This window comes from Vulpes vulpes, chromosome 15 (genome assembly GCF_048418805.1).
Source record: "Vulpes vulpes isolate BD-2025 chromosome 15, VulVul3, whole genome shotgun sequence".
NCBI lineage: Eukaryota > Metazoa > Chordata > Mammalia > Carnivora > Canidae > Vulpes > Vulpes vulpes.
Window position 1 is genome coordinate 62,867,967 of NC_132794.1, and position 24,945 is coordinate 62,892,911.

The window sequence follows — 24,945 nt, forward strand, 5'->3', positions numbered from 1 at the left end:
AACACTTCCTTGTCATTCTCTGGCCCCAAAAGCACCATGGACCCCCCATTTTTCATTAGAGTACCATGAAGCTCTGGCTGACCCCCAGGGAACAATCGGAACAACTGCGGGCACGTGGTGCCTGACACATCTCATGATCACATGAGCATGCCTCACCTCACCTCTGCATCTCTGCACAATACTGTTTCACAAGAGCACCTTCTTCCTGCTACCTTGCCTGTTAGAATTACAATCCTTCCTCAAGCTCAGTTCAAAACCCACATCGTCTGCCAGCTTCTTGCATTGTCCTCTTTTCTTGGGCATCTTCCTGTTTTACCACACAGTACAGTCGTATTTACTGTTTCTCTAGGTTCCTTAGTCCCTACATTGTAATATTCTTGTCCTTTATTATCTAAAAGGTCATGAAAAAGCATGAGATCATCAATATGAAGGCACTGAAGGTGTTTTGGAGGAAAAGGTATAGTGGGAATCTCAGCGGTTACAGTAAAAAAAAAAAAAAAACGTGAATATATAGGGCTGATGGCAAATGATCAATGTCTCCGTGTTAGTTTCATTAGTGACACTTTTAACACGGTCTTCTTTTGCCTTTTTGTTGGTACCATAAAGGGATGAGGTTTGAGGAATTTTATGCTTTGAAGAACCATCAAATTTTATCTATCTTATTCTGGATTCCTGTTATTTATAAATTCTACAATGCCACCTTCCAGATGACCTTTCAATGATTCCTCTATGCCCAACGCATTCTCGTTTTCTTCCTGAGGGCCCAAGATAACGGACATGGGGTAGATCCATGGGAAGCCCACATCGTCTATCTGAGTCTATCCCAGTGCCCTGGGCACCACGTACCCCAGCCTCAGTTTGTTCATCTGAGGAACAAGATATCAGCGGTCAGAGCAGCACATGTCTCCCCAAGTCTGATTCCCTTTGTGGACAACTAACTCATCAGTTTTTGTTTTGTCTCACTCGACCAGGACTCGGGTGGAGATTCTAAGGATTGGAAGGAGGGGACGTGAGGTCTGGAGAGTGGAAACCACTCCCCAAAAGCTCTACTCTGAGAACGTGGAGAAAGCAAACAAGCTCTGGTTGGTAATACAGCTGCAAAAATAGCGCAGCAGGTTGTCAGCTTTTGACTTCATCTCACCACGGTAAATAAAAATAAAGCTACTGCCAAGTGCCATCAGCAATGCGAGCTCTGCCGTGTAGCCCACGACTCTCAGGACTAGGCCCTAAACACTCCTTTACGTTTTAGCTTTCACAGAGGCTGTTTTGAATGAAAACAGTCATCTCATAGATCTCATACCTGATTGCACTTGTTTGCCACACAAAACTGTATGTATTTACAGATCTTAAATAGTGTCAGAAAACAAGGGCCTTGTTTACTCTGCTGCATTCTGGTAAAATACACTCTTGCAGACTTCTGCTCAGTAACCAGAGAAAACAACACAGCTGAAAAACCCAGCAGCTGAGAGAAGGACCCAAGTGTACTCAGTATAACACAAAGATTTATAAACACAACCACATAATCCCAAGGAGTACACAATATAAATGCTTTATTGCTAGCACAGAGGTTTCTTTTTAAGTAAATTAAAAGAAATAAATCTTCATTTTCACATTCTATATTGCAGTCGAAAAGGTAACTAGCTGGTTAATGGGTATGTTCACTTGGAAACAGGCTATAGGAGGAGAGCATGACATTCACATGGAAGGATTCAGAAGCATGGCATCTCTCGAGGCATCGGGCCACTGAATGCACTGTCGTTTGTAGAGAACAGCAAATGGAGCTTCCTTTTAAACATCATGAATAGACGAGACTTATAAATAGAAAACTGGTCTGGTGAGAAAGCAGAAACCCATTACATACAGAAGGCTACCTACGTGCGGTCCATATTCCGTGTACTCTAGGTTATGTTTGGTACTTTTAAATAAATGATCTTCATCTAGGTTACAGACTGGATTGGGTTCAGCAACCGGGAAAAGGGAAGGAGGAGAGGAAGGCGACACTGTCTGTCAACGGGTGGGTGAGCTGGAGAGTGGAAGAGGAAGTGCGCGGCTGGGGGAGAGGGAGAGGGACTGCTTTGCCAGGAGGGAAAAGCACGCGTGGACGAGGCACAGCGCGTGACGGCTGAGCTCTGGTGGAGCGTGGTCATCGTGGCACGCTGCAGCTCTGCAAATGGAAATGGGAACCTCCGGGCTTGGCCGGATTTTCCAAGGTTACTGCCAGTGGATTTAGGGCACGATAGGCCGGAGTGACACCCAGAGCACTGGGAGTAGCGGTGTAGGTGCAGGGGGGCGGGAGGGAGAGCAGGGGGCAGAAGCAGCCAGTGGAGTCCCTCCGCAGAGACAATTCACTTCATGAGAACTGTCAGCTTGTATTGAAAATGAACTTATTTCTGCAAGGCCCCCAGCATCACCTTTTACCAAATTCTTGAGCCTCCCCGATTCGTTTTGGGGTTGATTGGTAAGAGAGGCTTTGGAAAAAGATCTTATCAATTTATGAAAAACAACCCGCCCCCCTGCCTTATTCCAGAATCACCCGGAAGGAAGTAAACACACACGCACACCCACACACCCTAAAACCCAAGCAGCAAGCTCAGAAGCCGTGAGCTGCACGTGACGATCTCTGGATCTCCATCTTCCTGATCTTTCACTCCAGTCTTGTACGGATGTGAGAAAGCCAGACTGGGTCAAGGAGCACCCCAAGGTCTCAGTTCTTGGTACATCTGCAGCGTACCAGCTCCTGGCAGTCTCAGTCTGGTCTGGCTCTAACTAAAACCATTTCATGTTTTGCTTTGAAGAAGTGGATAACATGAAATGGTAATTTGGCTGCAAAACCTTGGAAAATTGTTCCCGGCCCAAACATCTGCCCCAAATGAGCTCAGTTGAGAGATCTCCTTGGACGGGTGGGAGGAGTGGGTGAGTGGGGAGAGGCTGGAAGGGGATAAAGGGAGACAATGGAAAGATGACCTCTCCTCAGGAGGAAAGTTCCTTGGGATTAAAAGGAACTGCCCATCACGACGGAAAGGGGGACTGGAGGTACCCGACAGTGACGCCTCCTGCCTCCGCCCCACTCTCCCCAATATTTGGTATCATGAAGGTGATCCCTTACAGAGTGCCAGGAAACCGTGCCCACACGGTCGGCTTTCGTTATGCGATGACGGCCTGGCCTACGTGTCGTTATTTAAATCTTTAAATAAGGACCGAGTATGGACTTTGGATTCCTGAGAGCCGGGCCCCCCAGGGAGAGCAGAGAGGGAGAGTCCTGCGGGCTGGCCTCCACCGTCCTCCTTGGCCTTCTTAGGAGTTCTTCTGGGGGATCTTTACTGTCACCGTCTTCACCTCGGAGTACTCTCGCAAGCCGAACTCCCCCCTGAAAGGCAGAAACAGGCAGCGTCAGGCACCAGGGCCCCGGCAGCCTGGCGTGGCCCTTCAGCACCTGCTGGCAGCAGCCCTGGGGGTCCAGGGAGAAACGTCTAACGAGTGGCCAGCCCAGCCCTCCTCTGAGGAGTGGAGAGCCGTCATGTCACGAGCAGTGACTGGTTCTTTTTTTTTTTTTTTACCAATTTATTATTATTATTATTATTTTTAATATTTTTTATTTATTCATGGCGGGGGTGGGGCAGAGACACAGGCAGGCAGAGGGAGAAGCAGGCTCCATGCAGGGAGCCCGACACAGGACTCGATCCTGGGACTCCAGGATCACACCCTGGGCTGAAGGCAGGCGCTAAACTGCTGAGCCACCCAGGCTGCCCAGGATTTTTTTTTTTTAAAGGTTTTATTTATTTTTTCCTGAGAGAGAGAGAGAGAGAGAGAGAGAGAGAGAGAGGCAGAGACACAGGCAGAGGTAGAAACAGGCTCCATGCAGGGAGCAGGATGTGGGACTCGATCCCGGGTCTCCAGGATCAGGCCCTGGGCTGAAGGCGGCGCTAAACCACTAAGCCACCTGCGCTGCCCGCAGTGACCGGTTCTTAAAGGCAGAGGCCGATCTGTCTTCACAGCACTGCGCGGGAGGGTGCAGCATTCCCAACCACGCCACTGCGTCTCTACCGCGGGCAGCAAGGGCCCTCGAGGACGATGGGTGCTTTCCTCCTCTCAGACCCACTCCTGCTGCTGGGCGCCCCCCGGCGTGGCTGCGTCCCAGTCTCTCCCTAGACACCTAATCCACCTGGGCTGAAAGAAACAGAGATTTCCAGGCTGCGACGCCCCCTTTTCGATGCTCTGGATTTCCTTTCACTGGTCCTTAGACTTAACAAATGGAAGTGAAGACCCCAAGGCCTAGCAGGGAAGAGCGCAGATCGCCAGCAATGCCTTACAAACAATCCTGCCATGTGCTGCCCGCAGGCCCCCCCACCCCCCAGTCGGGGGAAGAGAGAAGAAATCAGAATAACTGACTGTAAGGGAAGTAGTGAGCTGGGCGCCCCCAGACACTGGGTAATGGTTTCGAAGGTGGGAGCTAGGCTCCCTGTCTCCATGGGGCCCTCGGGACACTCCGCACCAGGTCTCTGAGCCCTGCCCTCGGGGTGCCGGGGTGGGGCCCCGCCTCATGCTCCTTCTCTTCCCCTCTGTCCTCTTCTCATTTCACATTTTCAGTGCCCTTTTCCGCTTTTCGTTATTTCATCGTAAAATCAAGAACATTCTTCTCCTTTTTTCTTTTAAAAACTGAACTTTTTTCCTTTTTTTTTTTTAAAAAGATTTTATTTATGTATTCATGAGACAGAGAGAGGCAGAGACACAGGCAGAGGGGGAAGCAGGCTCCCTGCGGGGAGCCCGATGTAGGACTCAATCCCAGGACCCCAGGATCACACCCTGAGCCGAAGGCAGACACTCAACTGCTGAACCACCCAGGTAGGTGCCCCCACCTCCATCCTTTTTAAAGTCAGTCCTAAGTGGGGCTTTTCCTGGCTCTCTAGGTAGGAGGTGCTCCTCCCTCCACGTTCACAGAGCACCTTGTGCGCACCCCTGCTACGGCTGGCCTCTATCTGCGGGAAGGGCTGCCCAAGCCTGTCTCCTCCCAGGGACTTGGAGTTTGCTGCCCCTGCTTTCTGCCCTCACCGAACCCAGTAGGCAGCCTGCAGCATCACGCTCCAGTGGCACCCGTGGAAGGAAGGAAGGGAGGGAGGCTCTCCTTCCCACACTCCCCCATCCCCAGTTTTAGCCTGTTGATATACCACCTCTGCCAGGAATGAACAGAAGAACACTTAGAGATATATCTGAACAAGAAAATATTAATAAGGGCTGTTTTTAAAAAAGAGTCACAGATGGGGTGCCTGGGGGGGCAGTTGGTTAAGCGGCCAACTCTTGGTTTTAGGTAGGTTCCTGGTCTCAGGGGCGTGAGATGGAGACTCTCTGTCGCTCTCTGTGCTCAGCATGGAGTCCGCTTGGGAATCTCTCCTCCTGTGTCCCTCCCCTGCTCTCTCAATAAATAAATAAATCTTGGGCAGCCCGAGGGGGGGGGGGCTCAGCGATTTGGCGCCGCCTTCAGCCCAGCGCGTGATCCTTGAGACCCGGGATCGAGTCCCACGTCGGGCTCCCTGCATGGAGCCTGCTTCTCCCTCTGCCTGTGTCTCTGCCTCTCTCTCTCTGTGTCTCTCATGAGTAAATAAGATCTTTAAAAAAAAATCTTTAAAAAAGGAGTCATGTATGAAAGATAGGGTGTTACCGTAACTGGTCTTTACAATCAAGACCTGCTGTAAATGATTCATTCTTCCTTCCAGAAACCCCCTGCCTTGCACAAGGCTCCAGTCACTTTGCCAACAGCAGCAGCACCTCTGAGCACCGAGGTCACCTGAGTCGTTGCACCTGTGCCCTCCCCACCAGGATAGGAGAGGCAGCTTCGGAGGGACCGGGGCACCTGTGCTCTTCTCTCATCTGTGGCGACCACCGTTCTTGCTCACGGGAATGAGAATAAATTTGGGATTGTCCCACTCAGTATCAGCTTCCCTCATGAGCTCCTTCCAGGCCCTGAGTCTTTATTACCAGCTCAGCTTTGGCTCTCTCGGGACTTTTTTCCTGCCCTTGGGCAATTCTCAAAGTGCCTCTTCATCATGGACATCATCTGCCTCCTGTTTGAAGTGAGGTCACTCCCTTCTTTTTTCCCAGCTTGTGCACGCACATGGGGCAGACCCCAAATCATCTCCTCCCACTCAGATCTCTAAGTCGGTTGTGAGAAGTGTAAGGAAGCCTGCAGAGTCAGAGTGTGGTGGCATGGTGGCTTTCAGGTGGGACGACAGGGTCCCCTAATCCCTGGGTGCAATGGGAAATCATCGAGGACTGGATGAGCTCCTCCCCTGGGTCCCGGGCAGCCTTGTGCCACCACGGTGCTCCGAGGATGAGGAGTGGACTCAGGTCTGCCACAGAAACAACCCTGGGGCTGGGGGGCAACAGGCAGGAATGTCGGCTCAGCTCTGCCACTGGCTGGCTGTGTGGCTCCAGGCGAGCCACCCCGTCCCCTTGGCACCCGGTCATCTCTCAGACTTACGGAAACACAAGGATCACCCTTGGAGCTTGCTTACATTGTGGATTCCTGACCATCCCCACCAAAGACTCTGTCCCAGTAGGTCTGGGGAAGAGCCCAGGAGATTATGATGCAGGTGGTTATTTGGGCCACCCTTTGAGAAGCGCTGCTGGAAAGTCTCCGAAGGCCCCATATTCAGATTCCTCAGCTATTTCGCCATCTCATTCCGGGGGCTTTCTCTCAAATCTAACTTAATCCGGTTAAATTCCACAGTTATGGAAGAACAGCACTACAGTGCAAAAGCATACACACTGCTCTTGCTGCACCCCGATCTCTTGGTCCGGTCACCTCCACAGCCCCACAGTGCGCCTGGGCAGACGCACGCTCCGACGCCTGTATTCCCGCTTCTGAGCCAGACTGGCTTATATTCCCTACCATGAACCAAACCTGGCATACCTACAAGTAAGGTAAGATGTTAGATTTGGGGGTCTCTGAGCCAGCTATTTTAGGAAATCACTCCTAAAACAAAGAGGGATTTCTACGTAGGATGTATACATCCCTGCTCTTTTCTTTGCCTTACAGCAACATTTCTCAGAGCGAGGTCTCCAGACCACCTGCACCGGAATCATTCCAGAAGCTTGTTAGTAGCATAGATCCTCAGTCTTAGCCCAGATTTACTGAAGCAAAAAATTTCTGAGAGTTGGTCCCCAGATAAGCAGTCTCAGCAAACCCCTTCGCCCAGACTGCATGTGACTTTCTGTGCACACGCATGCATGTATGTATCTATGGGCACACATGCATGCATGCAGACATGCAAACTTGGGAAGCCCTTATTTAGAATATCCTAATAAGCTTCTCATCTTCAAGGCCTGTGTCCTTAGTTTTTAAAATGCTGAGGTCCACAGCTTTCTTTCCATGCTCCCAGTTTGTGACATGTATTTACAGCTTGGCTCGGGGAAGCTTAAAAGAGGAGTAAGGGAGGGGGCAGGGAGAGTGAAACAGGGGGAACTGGCTGAAGGGCGGGCCTGAGGTTAGCGAGCCCCTTCTGTGACCCTGGGAATCAGAGATGGGCCCATCAGGTAATCTGCAGATGGCAGCCTCAGGGGCTCCCACAGCCCACCCGCCCATAGCCCACCTTGGAGCTTGTTTGCACAAAGGGCTACTTCTCGTCTCTATGCCTCCGAGAGATGGGCAAAGGAGTGCCAGGGACCAGAGCCACATGGGATTTGTGAGGCCATGAGATGAACAATACTGTCCGAAGGAAGGTAAGAGGAATTTCTGGGATGGCCGTGAGGAGGAAGAGTGGGGAACCAGGATAGGGAAGGTTTTTTTATTTGAAGACTTTGAGACCATTCTAAGTCATTTAAGGAAGAAAAAAAACATGTTTTGGGAGCAAGTAGGGACAAAGAACCATATCGTTTAGACAAGATGAAGTGAGTCTCATCAAAGAGAACTGTTATTTTTTAACTGTACTGGGAAGGCCAAATGACTATGGCACCAAGGAGGTAAGTTGAGAAAGGCTGCTTTTCAGTCTCTTGGGCCACTGCTCTCCATATGGGCCTGACATAGTCAAACTATCTCCTGGGCCATTCCAGGCAAGGGTAAGGTTTCTAATGGGAAGAGACTGGACCTGGACAATGTCACAAGCCTGAATCCTGTCCATGCTGAGGGTCCAGGGCTAGCCTGGGACAAGCTCTATCAACCAGCAATTATTGATTATATTTTATGCCCATGATTCACCCTCTTAATGATCTGTAATAAAGCAGTCAGTGTGAGCAGCATTCCCAGAGCCAGTGATTGTCCTAACATTTCAGAGACCAGGAAAGCACACAGAATACCAAGATAAATGCAGGTAGGGTAGGTTCTATAAATATTCCCATTTTAGAGATGAGAAAACAGAGGCTTAGTGAGATTAAGTAAATTGTCTAAGGTTGCACAGGTATTAAGCAATAGAGCCAGGATATATATCTTTAGCAATGTGATTCTAGAAACTCTGCTCTTAGCCTTACAGCTATGCTTAACTTATAGTTTAATGGCTAAGAGCTAGAAATTACCAGCTGAAGTATCTGAATCGTATGTAAATCCTCTGTGCCGGTCTTAGGGGTTCACTGTACTTTGTCCCAACACCATAATTATTTCTCCCACAATACCTCTACTCACTCTTCCCCCACTCCTACCTCGCTTTGCCCACCAACCCTGCAAATTATTCCTCTCCATCTACCCCAATGTTGCTCTCCGTTAAAGGCCAATTCAAATCCCTATATTTGATCCTACTTAAAGGTTTTCCAGGCTTCTATAGTTCACAATGATCTCCCCTATCCCTGAACTCCTTTATGACTTCACGGTCTTCCCTGGAATTTTTCTGACTCTTTTAATGTTGTATATTTCATTTATCCAGCAAAATGTCAAGTGCTTTGATGAGCCACATCTTCCCCCACGAGCCAAGCACTCAATACTACAGCAGACTGACCATGAACTGGCACTGGCTCATGCAAGGATACATTCTATAACGGCGGAGTGAACAGACATGAGGATGTTTCCTTTTGGGAGTCACAGGATTTAAGAAACATGGAATCAGCCTCCTTTGAAGAGGAAGGAAAATGGTGAGGTCTTTGTTTTTTCTTTTTGTTTTGTTTTTGAGAAAGAGTGAGTGTGTGAGCTGGGGCAGAAGGGGCGGAGGAAGAGGGAGAGAGAGAGAAAATCTCAAGCAGAATCCACGCTCAGCTCAGAACCCAATACGAGGCTCGATCTGACAACCCTGAGATCATGATGTGGGCTGAGTCGGACACTTAACTGAATGGACCACCCAGGCACCCCAGGGGGAAATTTAAAAAAAAATTTTTTATTATGGGGAGGGACGTGTCAGTTCAGGAAGACCCTGGCTGACCTGGGTCAGCCTCTGAATGTCACTTAAAAAATCCATTTATATATGAAGGCTGCAAATAAAATCCCCTTGAGTGTAATTTACCTCCACTACTATCCCATTTTCCAGGTCCTCTGCCTCTCAGGACTCTTCCCAGCTCTGATCTCTTCCTTGAAGAGTCTGTGCACCTGGCCCCCCTGCTTCCTTGGCTGGATATCACAGGAGTCACTGAAACCGACATTCAAACTCCACATGGGCCACTTACTGGCTGTGTGACCTGGGCAAGCTGCTTAGCTAGTGTAAGCCTCAGTTCCCCACCCGAACCACGGTGGGTGGGAAGGTAAGTGTATCTATCCCACTCTGTCGTCGTGACAATCAAATGAGACATCAGGAAAGAAGCTAACATAAAGCCATACACAGAGCAGGCATTTAATGGTATCTATCATTGTTACTGTGATCCTTGGGGCAGGTCTTCTTCCTCTAGTCTTTGCCAGGACATCCTCTACTGGCCAGGGATCTCTGCCTTAAAACCTCTGGGATCTCCTCAGCTCCCACAGAATGTCTAAGCCCTCTGAGACTGAGTTTAAAACCACCTTCCCACTTGTGCCTTCGGCAAGTCCCCCCCCCAGCCATCCTACATCCAAAGTCCTGTGGTCCCAGCTTCAGACAACCTACCGGAGCAGAACGGGGGACAAAAGTGAGGGGCTTGGGAAGTCAATGGTAACCAATATTCAGCCCAGAAGCAGCAGGAATGGTGGGGGGAATAAGGCGTGTTCTAGAGCTCACAGCTGCAGCAATTTTGCTATGGGGGAATGAGAATAAGCAAGAAATCCTGATTTTACGGAAAGCCTCTTCATTTTTGAATGTCAGTTAAGGATTTTAAAATGTTGTGAGGCAAAACGAAAAGTTTCTGCAGGCCAGATTTGTCCTTGGGCTGGCAGTGGGTGACCTATGTTTGAAACACCAAACTCCCTGATGTTCTGTATTTGCTGTGCCTTCATGCCTTTGTTCCTGCGACTCCCTCTACATGGAAGGACTGACCCCCAAACACTGAAACGGGATTTGCTCTGTGAAGTCTTCTCTGACCCCATCAGGCAAAATCAATGGATTGTTTCCTCTGTACTTGCAAGATGTCTGGCACATTCCCATCAAGAAAGTAGCCCCGACTTTATGAACTAGATGGTATATTAATTTTTAGCCATCCCCATGTAAGAGAAGTGACTTGTGTGTTATTGACCTTTGTGATATGGAGTGCAGTGCTTCGTTTATAGAAGTGTGCACTCAACAAAATGTTTGTTTAGTGAATGGATGAGAGTAAGAGAATTAAACAATTGTTTGCAAACTCCTCTAGGCTGATATTTGCGCAATCCCTGTTTCTCTGCAGGCGCCACCAACTTTGGCCACTTACATTTCTCTCCCATTTCCAGACATCTTGAATCCCCCAAAGGGGCTCTGGGCATTTAAGGCATTGTAACAATTGATCCTAAGAGAAGGAAACATAGTACCGTTAGTATGAATCTGCTTGCTCAGAAGTAGTTATTTATATAATTACTAAGTATAGTTAAATATATATGCCACAGCATAATATTTCTTTTAAAAGTTTTATTTTTTAATTCCCTTTTTTTGCATACGAAATATTTATAATTTAAAATTTGCTGTCATTTCCTGACCTAGCTGGTAAGGAGTGTATATCCCTTCTCAGGGTGAAGGCTGGCTGCCTTCCTTCTTTCCCTCCCCCTGGGAGGATATGCTTATTTCACCCACATTCCAGAGATTATGAGGCCCCTGCGCCCTACGCCCTACGCTACCAATGGCTTGCATTATGGCCAGAGCCATGAGGCTGACTCTGCTCTTACCAAACAGTCCCAGCTTGCATTGCAGAAGACACTGTGAGGGCCTTGTTGATGTCGTTAGTGAAGACGGCTGCTACAAGTCCAAAGTCTGAGTTATTGGCTCTTTCGATAACTTCATCCATAGTCTTAAACCTCAGAATTTCCTGAACAGGGCCAAAGATCTGCAACAAAATCATGGGACCCAACATGGGGTTGCTCTGCCATCCTTTACTTACTTGCTTTCCGCATTTCAAAGCAAGTTTGCCCTGCCTTCATTATTTAAATGACATTTAAGTTGTAGCAGCACAGAACTGTAAAAGATCTCAAACTGGCCAGAACGGGATTACACAGGAGTCTAACCTTAGGGTCCATTTAACGCCCTTCTCCACCACCCTCCCTGACAACGCTGCCTTCTCTGTGATTCCCCAGACACTGCTCCAGAACTCAGGACCACTGCTCTAGACTGCTGGCTGGTGTGTTCCTGGTCCCTCTCTCGCACAAACGTGAGGCTGCTTGGATGCTTTCTTCTTCTGATGAACAACTTAGTAACCCACGTTTGAAGGAACTGAACTGTTGCCAGCACATTGCTAGGGCGAATGATGGGCTATTATGATTGTCCTCTCGGCTAATAATAATTGCAATCGTATAGCATGTCACTCGGCCTCCATCTAGCTTGTTTGCCTTCTGATTTAACATTTTCTTGAAAACAGGATTTTCACAGCCATGTTTAGTGCTGTTACAGAATGTATATAAAACATAAAGAGCCCAAACCATAATATCATCTGCAGGAAATGCTCTGGAAGCTGTCCCAAGAAAGGTGTGGCTTTTGTTAGATCCCCATTTTTGATACCTCCTCCTTGGCAATGCGCATATCATCGGTGACGTTGGAAAACACTGTGGGCTCGATGAAAAACCCCTTTCGGCCCAGGCCTTTGCCGCCACATTCCAGCTTGGCACCCTCAGCCACACCACTCTGGATGAGTTCCAGGATCTTGTTGTACTGTTTCTTATCAATCTACAAAAGAAATTTTCTAATGACTCTGTGTAAAGTCTTCTATGAAAACAGAAATGTGTACTCAAGGATCTCTCATTTGTGATTTTTTTCAAAGCTCCATTATATCTTGTTCGGTTATGTGGAATTGCTGCCATTTAGCCATTTTTTTAAGGGGAAAAAAATGGTGACTTTGTATAGGTCAACCTAATGTATTGAGAATTCCAATAAATGTACTGCCCTGATGATCCTGCCAAATCAGAAGGACCAGATGAAGATTTAGACAATGTTTCTAAATGATGGAGAAACTGGCTAATTGATTATTTGCAGCTTCTAAATGGGGAAAGACTGACAACTATAACCAAATGAACAGTTCAACAAGTACTGATACTAAAAAAATGAAAACAATAGGTAAACTATATGGTGCTCCAAATCCTATTGGGGTCTATTTTTAATGGAGCTCCTATTACACATTTAGAGGAAAAGGTTAAGTAGAAAAAGCAAGGACTAGCTTCCTATTTCATAAAATAAGGTTAGTCTTGCCCTCCACCAAGTCATAGTCATCAGTCCATTATTATGGTAAATACAAAAACCTAAATTCATTTGAGTTTGAATTGCTCCACTAGAACATCAAGCCTCTTTCAAATGGTCCCCAAACCTAGATGTTGTTTCTTATCGGGAAGACCCATATGCTAGAGATCCAGATGCAATCTGATCCAAATATCCTTTAACTGTAGACAGATCTACAGTTTAAAATTAAACCAGAATTCTGCCTGGAAATATGCTTTGATGACTGTGGAGAACCTGCAGAGCCAAACAGTATGGACTGCGGGGACTTATGGGGCCCTCCCCACCCCATCGCAAGAAGCATTCAGAGTAAGAGATAACCACACAGCAGAGGGGTAAGTAGACAGCCCTCTAGTTCCTACACATTCACAAGCCACAAGTGACCTCCCCAAAGTAGGTCAGGTTGGCAGAGAGATTCCTGAGCCACTGATGAAAGGGTAAAGGGCTCTGAGAAAGGCAGACAGTCGCTCTCCATGACTGTGGCATCTGTAGGGATGTCTTGAAGGCCAGTGGTTAGGCCCGGGACTGGGGTCTCAGGCCAACATCCATTTTGTCATGCTCAGGACTTTCTTTAGAACTAAGAGACTCCAGTTTACCCCCAAAGTTCAAAGTATCCTTGAGGAAATCTTAATCCCTTGACGCTTCAGAGAGAAAGTTTAGAAAGGGCAAGGGAAGCATTAGGATAAGCAATGCCTCCCCAGTGACATTTCCAGTCATGAAGACGGGGTGGAAGAGTAAGCAGGGAGTGGAGAAAGAAGTTGTTTCTGGGGTCCCACTAGAGTGTCCGGTGCTCGCCAGGGATTAAGAAAAGAAAGGGAATGTTTATGATTTCTCTACCTGGGGTCCCTGCTCAGTGGTGGGATCAAAGGGACTCCCCACTATGCGCCTCTTGGCCCGCTCCACACTTCTTCTGACAAACTCCTCATAGATGGACTCCTCCACAAAGATGCGAGACCCCGCGGTGCAGCACTGGCCTTGGTTGAAGAACACCCCCTGGTGAGCCTGCTCCACAGCGTAGTCCACTGCAAGAGGAAACAGCCGCGTCCTCAGCTCTAGTTCACCTGCAGAGGGGTCCGTCTCTGGAGTTGCCTCCCTTCCCTCTCCCAGAGCCCCGGGTATAATGCCACGCTCACCACAGAGCGTAACGGTAAGTTGGCAGCACAGGGGAAAGGCCTGGATTGAGAACACAGTGTAGTTGGAAGTTCTAACTAGATCCTGACATTACTTGCTATGTGAACTTGGAACCTGGACAGCTTCACTTCTCTGAGTCTCTTTCTTCTGTAAAAAGGGGGGCTGGACCACAGCATCTAGAACAGGAGTCCCAAGTCCCCATATGCCAAGAGGCTAAGCAGATAATGTAATGGTATGAATCTGCCAGCTAGTAAAAGAATCTGATGGAGACTCAGAAGGAAAGCCACTGCCTCTGGCTGTTGCTATGCATGACTGTACACCACTGGGTGCCAGATATCCAATTTTAAGAGAAAACAGAAATCAAGATTTTTAATGTGTAGTTTTTATTTTTTAAAATGCTGTGTGACATTTAAACAGGTAAACGTACGTATGCCCTGCTTTTGGTCTGGGGACTGCCAGCTTGCAATCCTTGATCTATAGAACCTTGCAGCTGTATGTTTAACTAGTATTGTGCTGAATTAAACTGTAACAGTAATGGATCTTCTTGAAACACACCAAATTTCCTCTACATTTACATGGAATTGTATAGCAGCACATAATTCTTTCATCTCAGAGCTTATACTTCAAGAGAGGACTAATCTGGTGTGTGCTGGTTGCTAAATGACTGACTGAATCCATCAGTCACTCATCAATCAATCAATCGTGTCAATAGAGGGCCTACTGCCCAAGAGAAATTTAGGTGTGACAGTTCCGATCCTTCTGACAACTAGCATGAAACTGATGCTGAACTTTTCACGGACTCTGAGCTGGGGCTGAAAGTCAAGCAATCTGCTTTCTGCTTTCTGACCTCTCCAGAGGTGAAAAAGTAAGCAGCCCTGCCTGGTGGGAGGAGAAGGAAGAAAAAGAGGTGTTGAGAGAGATTTTGAATTTTTATTCCTTGGAAAGCTTTTCTAAACAGAAAGACCACACCTATGCAGAGTGGCCTAGAGGGCCTCCTGCCTGGAGACATGGGCTTTCCTAAGTGACTGCTCCATGCTGCCATAAAGTCCTACCTTCAAGGCTTGACCACCTCCAATTTAGGCCCATTCATACAGAACTGACCAAAGTGCTAGTCATTCTGGCTGGAAGTCATGGAAGCAGCAGAGGATGGAAGGACTAAACAGAGGAGGGGCTGTGGCTCTGGGAAAATGTTGGCAGGGCTAGTGAACTAGAACTTTACTTAATGATCTACAAAGCCACCAGACACAGTTGAGAAGTTTCAGATTTCTTGAATCCAGGCAGAGAGGGTATATTTCAGGTGTTCAGAGGCTTAGACCATTGCTCTTTCCACTACACAGCACTATGTAAGCCTTCACGTCTTCTACCCTTCTCTACAGTGTCTCGGAGCCAAAGCAACTCAGTAGCGTCTAGAAAACAAACTCTGGCCAGCTGTCAACTAGCAAATGCTCTTTCCCAATACTAAATTCTTTGCCCCTGAGGAGGAAGGGTCTAGATTCTTCTACTTGAAGCTTCTTAGCTTCATGGATCTTTCTCTTAGTGTCCTGTCAAAACTAGAGATTCAAAAGAGCACCGAAGGAGTGTACTGGGATATGTATGAGATCCATGGTTGACTTACAATCAGCATCAGCAAAAATAATATTGGGACTTTTCCCTCCAAGTTCCAGAGTTACTCGCTTCAAGTTACTTCTTCCAGCTGCTTCTTGAATAAGCTTTCCAACCTGAAACAAAGGAAATAGAGGGGGATTTTGTACACCTTGCAGCTGAGACAGTCAATGGCCAAAGTCAACTATGAGCAGTAGTGGGAGGCAGTGGTGATGGATTCTGCAAGGCAAACCAGCCCCATGGATGACACAGGAATAGTTCCTGTGGTCAACTTGGCCAAGGTGGGTGGACAAGATACAAGTCAGCTGGGATGCAGTTTAATGTCTGTGGTGAAGTGATTTGGAAGACTGCTTTAGTTTCATGATGGAAAGAGCACTGAAAAGGGGTTTAATCTGGAATCTTAATCATCGAATGATTTTTCTAAAGGCAACTGGCAGGCAAAATGTGACTAGAGGTTTTCCACCACTGCACTGTGGCTTGTGGCTTTGGACTCTAATCTCCAAAAAAAAGCCAACTGGCTCCACATGAAAGACATGATGAATATAAAACAAACTCTTCATGCATTTACAAAAATGCCAGGTATGTCTTTAATCACATGGTTCAAAGAAAATATAGATGTTACTACACCTTTGCCTCTCCCTGGGTCTATAAGTAAAAGGATTCCAGACAGCTGAGCATCTGTCTATATGAGTGCACTGCCTATTTACTTAGAAGCCAAGCAAACAATAGGCTGGGTTGGAGACAGCATTTACTACTGTGTAAACTCACATTTCTAATGAAATTGCAAGTGTTGAAATGGAAACCGTAGCGTACCACCTACAGCCTCCCTTCAAGGAAGAACACATTGATTGCCTCGGTGAGTAGAAGTGCTGTCAACTCCTTCAGAGTCTGCCTCAGAGGAAGAGTGTTTCCTTGCCCAAGAGCATATCCTTCCCGGGGTGGCCTATCCACCGGTGGCAGGGTATAAAGGCCCTTTCAGCTCACCACAGGATAGCTCCAGAGGACCATCTATGCTTCTCCATGCTGCATGTTGTTGGCAGAAGCTGCTGGGCCAGCACTGCAGCTCAGTTTCCCCTTGTGCCTACTCCCCTTCAGCAGCGATCCCCAGTAAATAATCTGCATGGCAAACTCCATCTCAGCAACCACTTCCGGAGAACCTGACTTGTAATGGCGTGCTGCTCGACTATGGGGCAGAGGTCACATTATGGAAAATGCCATACAGCCCACATGGGTGGTTGGCTCTTGTTGAGATGAAAAATTCTGCTTTTGCCTAGAATCCTACAAATGTAAAATATCTTAAAAGCCTGGAGAAGAGAAATGCTACACTTCAGTCCCTCCTGCCCCTGTTGAAATCCTCTAGTAGGACTGTAACTCCTCAGGTAGTATAGTCCTGGTTGAGAGAAAAGGCTCTGGGGCCTGAAAGTTTTATGGATTTTATCACCTACCAGCTGTTTGACCCTGGGAAATTTATTTAACTTCTCTGAGCCTCAGTTCCCTCCTCTGTAAATGGGACTCAAATTTGTATCTACCTCAAGAATCCAGTTGTCCTTAGGATTAAGAGAAGAAATTTGGCCCTTAAGACTGAGCCTGGTACACAGTAAGTAGCCACACATGATAACTACACGTGGGCAGGAGAAGCCAGGGCCTCTCTTTCGCATTCGATGCAGAGAAATGGAGGTCACTGTTAAAAAGGAGTTACTGCTGCTAGACTTTCCGAAGCAGGTCTCCCCCACACCCCTCAAACTGCCTCTGCAAATCAACTACTACAAGAAAATCCTGGGGAAAGGATCTGACTTCCCTCAGTCTCCAATATTACTCATTCACTGGATTAAATGCTTTTATGTTTTTATTATTACCCTCCCTCATGGCAAAAAAAAAAATGTAGAAAATATACTTTCATTCTGAGGAAACCTAACCATGGGGGGAAAAATAGTGATGTCTTTGAAAAAGCTGGAACTAGAGTTTTCATTGCAGGATAATGCTAGTCTCTAAAGGGTTAAAAAGTACTAACATGTGGCCCTAAAGATTACTGGGGGGGGGGGGGGCATGAGCCCACCAGCCAGATGGCCCTTCTCCCGTCTTGCCAGCTTGTCTGTCTTCTACCTCAAGGTAAGGTCCCTGGGAAGACAGGTGAATAAAGGCCCTGTTCTCAGGCAAACAAGCTCCCTCTCCCTCTCGTTCAGGAAGAAAATACAGGTATACAATGGAAAGGAGAATCTAGAGCTCCGTTCTGGCAAGAGAGCAGCAATCAGGTGACAGTTATGACTGATGCCTGAGAGCCCCAGCGAGAGGGGAAACCTGTATGTAGGGCAGCTGGGACAGCAGCCACGGGGAGTCCCTGGCTGGGCTATCCTCTGTGACCACCTGTTCTCCCGAGGAATTCTAGGGTTCTTGGTTCTCTCTGCGCTGAGGAATCCATATTCACTGCTGGGGACTCATCCTGAAGTCCAGGAAGGTAAACAGGCAAGTGTTTTCTCAAAGAAAGCGATCACTGGAATTCACAAACTGATTATGAATTATAATAAAAAACTAACATTTACTGAGTCATTCTGTCAGACATTTACATGTATAAGTCTCTCAAAAACCTTTCACAGTAGGTACTATCTCATTTTATCAATGACCAAACTTAAGAGTCAGAAGTCAATGGATGTCACCAGGTTACCTAGCAGGTGGCTGCAGAGCCTGTCAGACCCCAGGCAGACTATGCCAGGACACACACAGAGCGGATGACTCCCTCTATGCGCCTCCCTCTCCTTCAACTTTCTGCCCTTTCTGCTTTCCTTTCTGTACTTACCGAGCATCTAAATTGTGCCGCATGCCACCGAAAACCTGTCCGTGAACCCCAAATTGATTTTAAAGTGAAGAGGAACAGCACCTTTTGTAGCTACAAATGATGGTCACAAACCATCAGTTGCAAAGCCTGTATTTTGCCTTCAGACTGACATTAAAAAACAAGCAAAAGCAAGGAGAGATCACGGGTTCCACACACACATCTATTCACTGAATAAATGTCTGAGGCTGGTAAAGGGCATGCTGGCCCAGCTGGCATCACACTTCTGTTAGCCCTACTCCCTGACATTAATCAAAAAGTTCTAGGGGTTGGTGTTATTTGTGACTACAAATGTTGTCCAGTGATTATTTTCATGGCTACAGTAACTATACAAAAACCTCGCTCAGTGTATGGTCATCAGAGAATACCTAAGAATAATTTTTCCTGTGTCAGTGCTTTGCCAGCCTTTCCTTAGAAACCAAATTTGTGCTAAACATTGCAAGGCAAATCTCAGATGAATAATGCCTTTCCTCTTCATCTTTGGAAGAAGGTCAAGTTGCAGCTCAGCCTCAAGAAACAACTGGATGTGTTAGGCCATGGGAGAACCATTCCCACTAGAATAGCCTCAGGACAGGACACTCTGAGAAAACCCAGTTTTCACTGGTTCCCTTCATTCAACACATATTCCTGTTCTACTTTGTGCCAGGTGCAGTGTGGGGCACAGTCCTGTACCAGGAAGGAACTCACAGCTAAGAGGACTGCCGTATAAACCTAGTAGGTGCTCAGTTAAGTGCAGCTTTGAGGTTCACTTGGAGAAATATCTGAGTCAGATTTAATATTAGATCTGAGCAGATGGGATTATGGTTCTGCAGTAGTTTGTTATAAGCCAGTCAGAGCACTCTTGTCCTTATGTACAGAACTGCACTTTGGAGATGTACTATTACTCACGAATTCTCTCTGAGAGAGAGAGGGTAAATGACCCCAAATGGGAGGCACTCCTCATTAACATTACCAAAAAGGGAAAAGAGATGATGGACAGGAGAACAGATACAACTCCAAAGCAACAGATTTTTTTTAAGGTTTTATTTATTAGGGAGAGAGAGAGAGAGAGAGAGAGAGAGAGAGAGAGAGATCACAAGCAGGGGGGAAGGACAGAAGGAGAAGGAGAAGTAGACCCCCTGCTAAGCATGTAGCCTGACACAGGGCTCTATCCCAAGACCCCGGGATCATGACCTGGGCTGAAGGCAGACGCTTAGCCAACTGAGCCACCCAGGCACCCCAAGCAGGAGATTTTTAGAGGGAAAAGTAATGCATAAAAACAGAGTTCAAGTGAGAACTGACTCCATGTCCACTTACAAAACATGATAGGTCCTGTACAAACTAACCTAAAATACTACTTGTACAAACCTCATGCTAAAGTTTCTGAAACGAAAATCTACAGAGTTAGACAATTTCAGGAAGATCAAAATACAGACACCACACCAAGGCCTGGGATTAACTGGCCCTTCCGAGATGGGGAAGTAGTGAGCAGCGTCCCTTGGGGGTAAGTGCAGCTCTTGTCAGGAGGTGGAGGGGCATGAAGACCCAAATGGGGCTGCAAGACACACAGGCCTTGTGAGTGATTAAAGGTCAAGTCCATAGGGATGGATTCATAAAACCAATTCCTATTCTGATAAAATAGGCAACCTGTCCTAACCTATTGCTAACGAGATGGCTAATGATAACAATACTCAGGTTTAGAGACTGCAGTTTGGCCCACAGGAGTCAGGAGATCCAGGTACTACAAACGGTGGCTTGGCTCCTAAACCCCTGTTTCAATGTGGGAAACAGGGGATAGGCTCCTCGGGCCTCAGTTTCTTCATGTGCCGAATGAAGGCACAAGCCAAGCAGTTAACGCCTGGAGTACTCCAGTTGGAAGAGTTTTAAAAGACACATAGGGGGATCCCTGGGTGGCGCAGCGGTTTAGCGCCTGTCTTTGGCCCAGGGTGCGATCCTGGAGACCCGGGATCGAATCCCACATCGGGCTCCCGGTGCATGGAGACTGCTTCTCCCTCTGCCTGTGTCTCTGCCTCTCTCTCTCTCTGTGTGACTATCATAAATAAATAAAATAAAATAAAATAAAATAAAATAAAATAAAAGACACATAGGGCTCCTGGAGCCCCTGCTTGTTCTGAGAGTCCACAATTCCCCTGCATTTTTTCTTGCTTATGGAGAAGTAGCTTTTTGTTGAAGTACCCAGCTGCACTGAAGGATAGAAAATTAAAATTTAATTTAATTTAATTTTTTAGTTCCCTGCCCCGCACGGAGCTCATTATGAAAGAGTAAGTGATAGTGTTCCTGCCATGTGGTTTCTTAACTCTGCATTCCCTGTAGTCAGCTGTATCTGTGTACCCCAAACAGGCATAAGGGTGCGAAGTGGGGGCTCCCCCACGCATAATGGAACTGGGCTAATTCTCAGCAGGAATGTTGGCACAGAGAACTGTGACTCCCATCCTTGCTTTGAATAGGCTTCAAGATTGATATTAGGAGTATCCCTGGAAGAGCCACAGTGTACCAGACTACGTTCATTGCAATACAGCAGGGTAGGGAAACGCAATTTGGTGCTTTGCAAGGGAAAGGATTTGTTATACAGAATAAAAAAAGGCCTCCCCATGCACTCTGTGCTCTGAATTTAAGGCTGTTGCTCCCTGGACAGAGTTTCTGATATTAGGTAAAAATTTTTCCTTTTGTTAATTACTGAATTGTCCATATTAGGATAGGTTCTTTCTCAGAAGTATTTCTTTTTATTAATTAGCTAATTACATATATTAATAAGGGTGGATTCTTTCTCAGAAATATGCCACCTTTAAAAGAAAACACAAAAATTTCAGTAAACTGGTTGAAGATGCCTGTTTTTTGGAGTATATTTTCGTTTCTTAAACATCAAACAGACTGACTCTATGCTTTTTCCCTCCTCTCCTTTCTTATTTTTCACTGTTGCGCTTACTGCCTATGATAGAAATAGAAATGCTGAAAATATGTGTAATTCGATATTTCTTGATTTTCTGAAATACCTAGAAACGATAGCCCAAATCAGTCTGTTCAGATTTTCCACCAGAAAATAAAAAGACTAAGATATTTAAGCAGTTCCTTTAATTTCAGTGGTAACAACAATTTCCAAACTTTGTCAAATTCTGATTATGAAAACCAATATAGCCACTAACCACCATCACATTTGTCCTTTCAGCCACATGAAACCATTTGTCTTTCCCTGAACGTACTTCTATGTCTTTGTAAATGCTGTTTCATCTGCCTAAAATGCCTTTCCTCCCCTTGCTTGCTGATAAATTAATTTTTCCATACCTACTTCTGCCATTACCTCTGTGAAACCACCCTCCCTAGAAATCTGGTGGTCCTGATCCTCTGATCCAAAAAACCTCTTACACCATTCTTATTTAATAGCTGTCTTCTAGACTCAATTTGTGAGCAGATAGATTCTGTATCTATCCATCCATCCATCCATCCATCCATCCATTCATCCATCTGACATACATATAAGAGATTTGTTGGGTCACTCCACCTGCTCTTGAGGTCTCTGGAAATCAGAGACTGGGAGGGCTTTAGGGAAACAAGTGGGAGACTAGAATACAGGATGCCTATGTCCAACATAGTTGTACTTTGCCACAGCTACAAGAATAGCCTTGGGCTTCCCTCACTTATCTTTGGTTTAAATTTCCTCTTTTTAATGAGGGGGAGGACTTCATCTACTTCTGGCTGTAGAGCTCCTGGGGCCCTTATATACTTTTCCTATGGCTGGACTCTGCCTTCAGAGATTGATTATTTTACTCTAGATTATTTTTAAAAGTTCCCCAGAACATTTTAATGTACCGCTAGGATTAAGAACCAGGAGATCAAAGAACTTTTAAGGGCATTTCTCCCACACTTGTCTCTCACCTTGCATCACTGCTTCTCCTTCCTAGCTGCGCCACATTACTGTCTGCTGAGCTCGCATTCTGTGCTGCTTGCTCTCATAAACAGGACTTCATTTAATCTTCATGCTGTTTCAGTGAGGTGAAATCACCCCCCATTTTATAGTAAAGAAAAAAATGTGACTCCGAGAGATCAAGAAATGACTTGCTGATAGGCACCCACCGAGAGGCAGAGCCAGGATGGGACTCCAAATGTCTATCCCCAGCCTCCAGTTCTTCTGCTCCACTACAGTTTCTCTTCACCAGATGCCCTCCTGGGGATTAGGTCTCCTCTGCTAGGACAAGAATCCCAACAGCAAAACACACTATCTGCAGCTAACAGATATTGTAGATTGGCTAGCTGGTACACTTAAGCATTCTTTTGTTAACTACATAGGACCCTCCCTTTCATATTTCAGATAAATAAAAAAGGCAAAAGAGTTTGATGTTTTGGTTTGCTTTGATAGGAAGACTCCTAGAGTACACAACTCAATGGTACTACATTTCCCACCAGCCAGATGAACTAACTCAAGGGTTGGGCATCTTAGGACCTGTTCATTATCTTCCAGAGCTTCACAGAGAGAGACCTGCTGCAGAACAAATCAACAATCTCCGCTAGCAGGCAGAGGCCACAGCAGACCTCTTCTTGTTCTTCAGTACTCCAGTTTTGATTTAAGTGTTAAGAAAGGGGGAAAAAAAGAATTTAAGACCTGTATATCCAAAAGCTTTGACACATCAAACTGGTATTTTTTATTCAAGTGCTGGATGGTTTACTTGTGGACTGACACCCTGAGGGAGAGGCCCACTAGCCTTTAAAAACAAAAAATAGCTACAACACTAGTAGGCTGCCTCCCCCACCTATAAAGAGGTGGTGACTCTACAAGAGGAGGGAATGGCCTCCAGCAGCAGTGAGGGGGTCCGGACCATGCAACAGGACGTCCCTCTCACTTAGGAAGTGAGAGGAGAACCCCGGCTGCGTCAATTAGAGTCAGTGCTAATACAGCTGTTAGCTACAAACATTTGTTTGGCACGGATCGATCTGGACTCTCCTGTAGTTTGCTTTGATGGTCTCTCTACTATCTTGTTGACTGATGATGAAATCACGGTTTGTTAATCTAACTGAATAAAGAAAACACCACACCAAGCAAAGTGCAAACTGCTTTCCTGTACTGGGCTGAGGTTGTTTATTGACTCTGTGTTTATAAGGCCCTTTTATATTCACTTATTAAATATTTACATGCATTGCTTATGTATTTAGCTGTATAAGGAGAAATTAATCCTATCTTTAATCTGAGTAACTCTGTTTGTTTTTCAAAGGCCTTTTGCTCCAGTGAAATGGAAAGGAGCCACCTCAAACAAGCTTCTTGTCACTGTTGCAGACATTCTGTGATGTAGCAGTAAGTCTCCTCTGCCTAGGGTCATCAGACCTGAAGCCATGCTCAAATCCACATCTAAGTGACATGTTCTCTCTGGAAGAGTCTATGCAACTTCCCAAGCAGCCTATAAAGTTAAGAGAACAGATGGATAAAGAAGTAAAAGACCAATGAGAACAGGGTGGAAAGGCCTTTGGGGATTATGTGATCACTGGATTTGCCTGTGAAAATTCTCTACCCACCACCATGAACATGAATAATTATAAGCTGGCTTTCATATTCCAGACAGATGCTTCTCCCTTGGGTCTTCTATGTCAATGATATCGTTCCAGGGAAGAAACAAGGAGATACTCTAAAGGCCATCAGAGGGGTTCCCTCCATGTGAATGCAGGCCCTTCTGGAGAGAGAAACATCACATACAGACTGTGTCAGAAAAAGTAGGTTTAAATTTGCTCTCTGCACACTGCAACAGGCTCGCTCACTGTTGTGAGAATTTCTAAGAGCAAAACTCTTCATAGGACCACCTTCCACCTCATTCTCTTTCTCAAATTCTCCCTTCTCTCTTTCTTACTTAGATCCCTCTACTTAAGATCTGCACCTTTGAAGATTACATATTTAGTTTTTAATGTTCTTTCTGTTAAGGTAAAGAATTTCCCATGTTATGTAAAGGTACAGTAATAAAAAATGTATGGTATTGGTAAATGGACACACACATGAATCAGTGGAAGAGAACAGAGTCTAAAAAAAATACTCCTACAAATATGGACAACTGCTGCATGGGAAAGGCACAAAGTCAATTCTATAGGGAAAAAAAAAAGCCTTTTCAAGAAATGGTGCTGGAACTCTTAGTATCAACTTTTTTTTTTTCTTAAAGAACTTAGTTCCTCACAAAAACTAACTAAAAAGAGATCACAGACCTAAATGTTACATATGAAACTGTAAAATTTCTAGAAGAAACATAAGAAAAGATCTTTGTGATGTTAAATCAGGTGAAAATTCCTCAAGTGTGACACCAAAAGCCTATCCACAAAATTGAAAAATTAATGAATCAATAAACTGGATGTCATGAAAATTAAGAACTTCTGCTCTACAGAAGACACTGTTGAGAGAATGAAAAGATAAGCCACAGAGTAGGAGAAAATACTTGCAAAGTACAATGAACCTGTACCCAAAATACATGAAGAATTTTTAAAATTCAACAATAAAACAAATAAAATAACAATAATACAGTGAAGTGGGGAATATTAAAATATACTTCATCAAAGAAAATATACAGATGACCAACATACACATGGAAAGATGCTCAACATCACTCATCAGCAGGGAAATGCAAATCAAATCCACAATGAGATATCACCTCACACCTCCCAGAATGGCTAGAATCAAAAATACTAGAAACAGCAAGTGTTGGCAAGGAC

General features: G+C 45.9%; 1 protein-coding gene across 1 annotated transcript in view; it reads right to left on the reverse strand.

Annotated features, from left to right (window-relative positions):
- Positions 1 to 1,533: 1,533 nt before the first annotated feature.
- ALDH1A2 (aldehyde dehydrogenase 1 family member A2) overlaps positions 1,534 to 24,945 on the reverse strand; it is a 95,771-nt gene continuing 72,359 nt past the window's right edge. Inside the window, exons 8-13 of the mRNA XM_025999348.2 lie at positions 15,451 to 15,553; positions 13,542 to 13,726; positions 11,997 to 12,161; positions 11,171 to 11,328; positions 10,723 to 10,797; positions 1,534 to 3,367 (exon numbers count right to left, since the gene is read on the reverse strand). Coding sequence (XP_025855133.1) covers positions 3,295 to 3,367; positions 10,723 to 10,797; positions 11,171 to 11,328; positions 11,997 to 12,161; positions 13,542 to 13,726; positions 15,451 to 15,553 — 759 coding nt within the window. The 3' untranslated portion in view covers positions 1,534 to 3,294. The remainder of the gene's footprint in view (positions 3,368 to 10,722; positions 10,798 to 11,170; positions 11,329 to 11,996; positions 12,162 to 13,541; positions 13,727 to 15,450; positions 15,554 to 24,945) is intronic.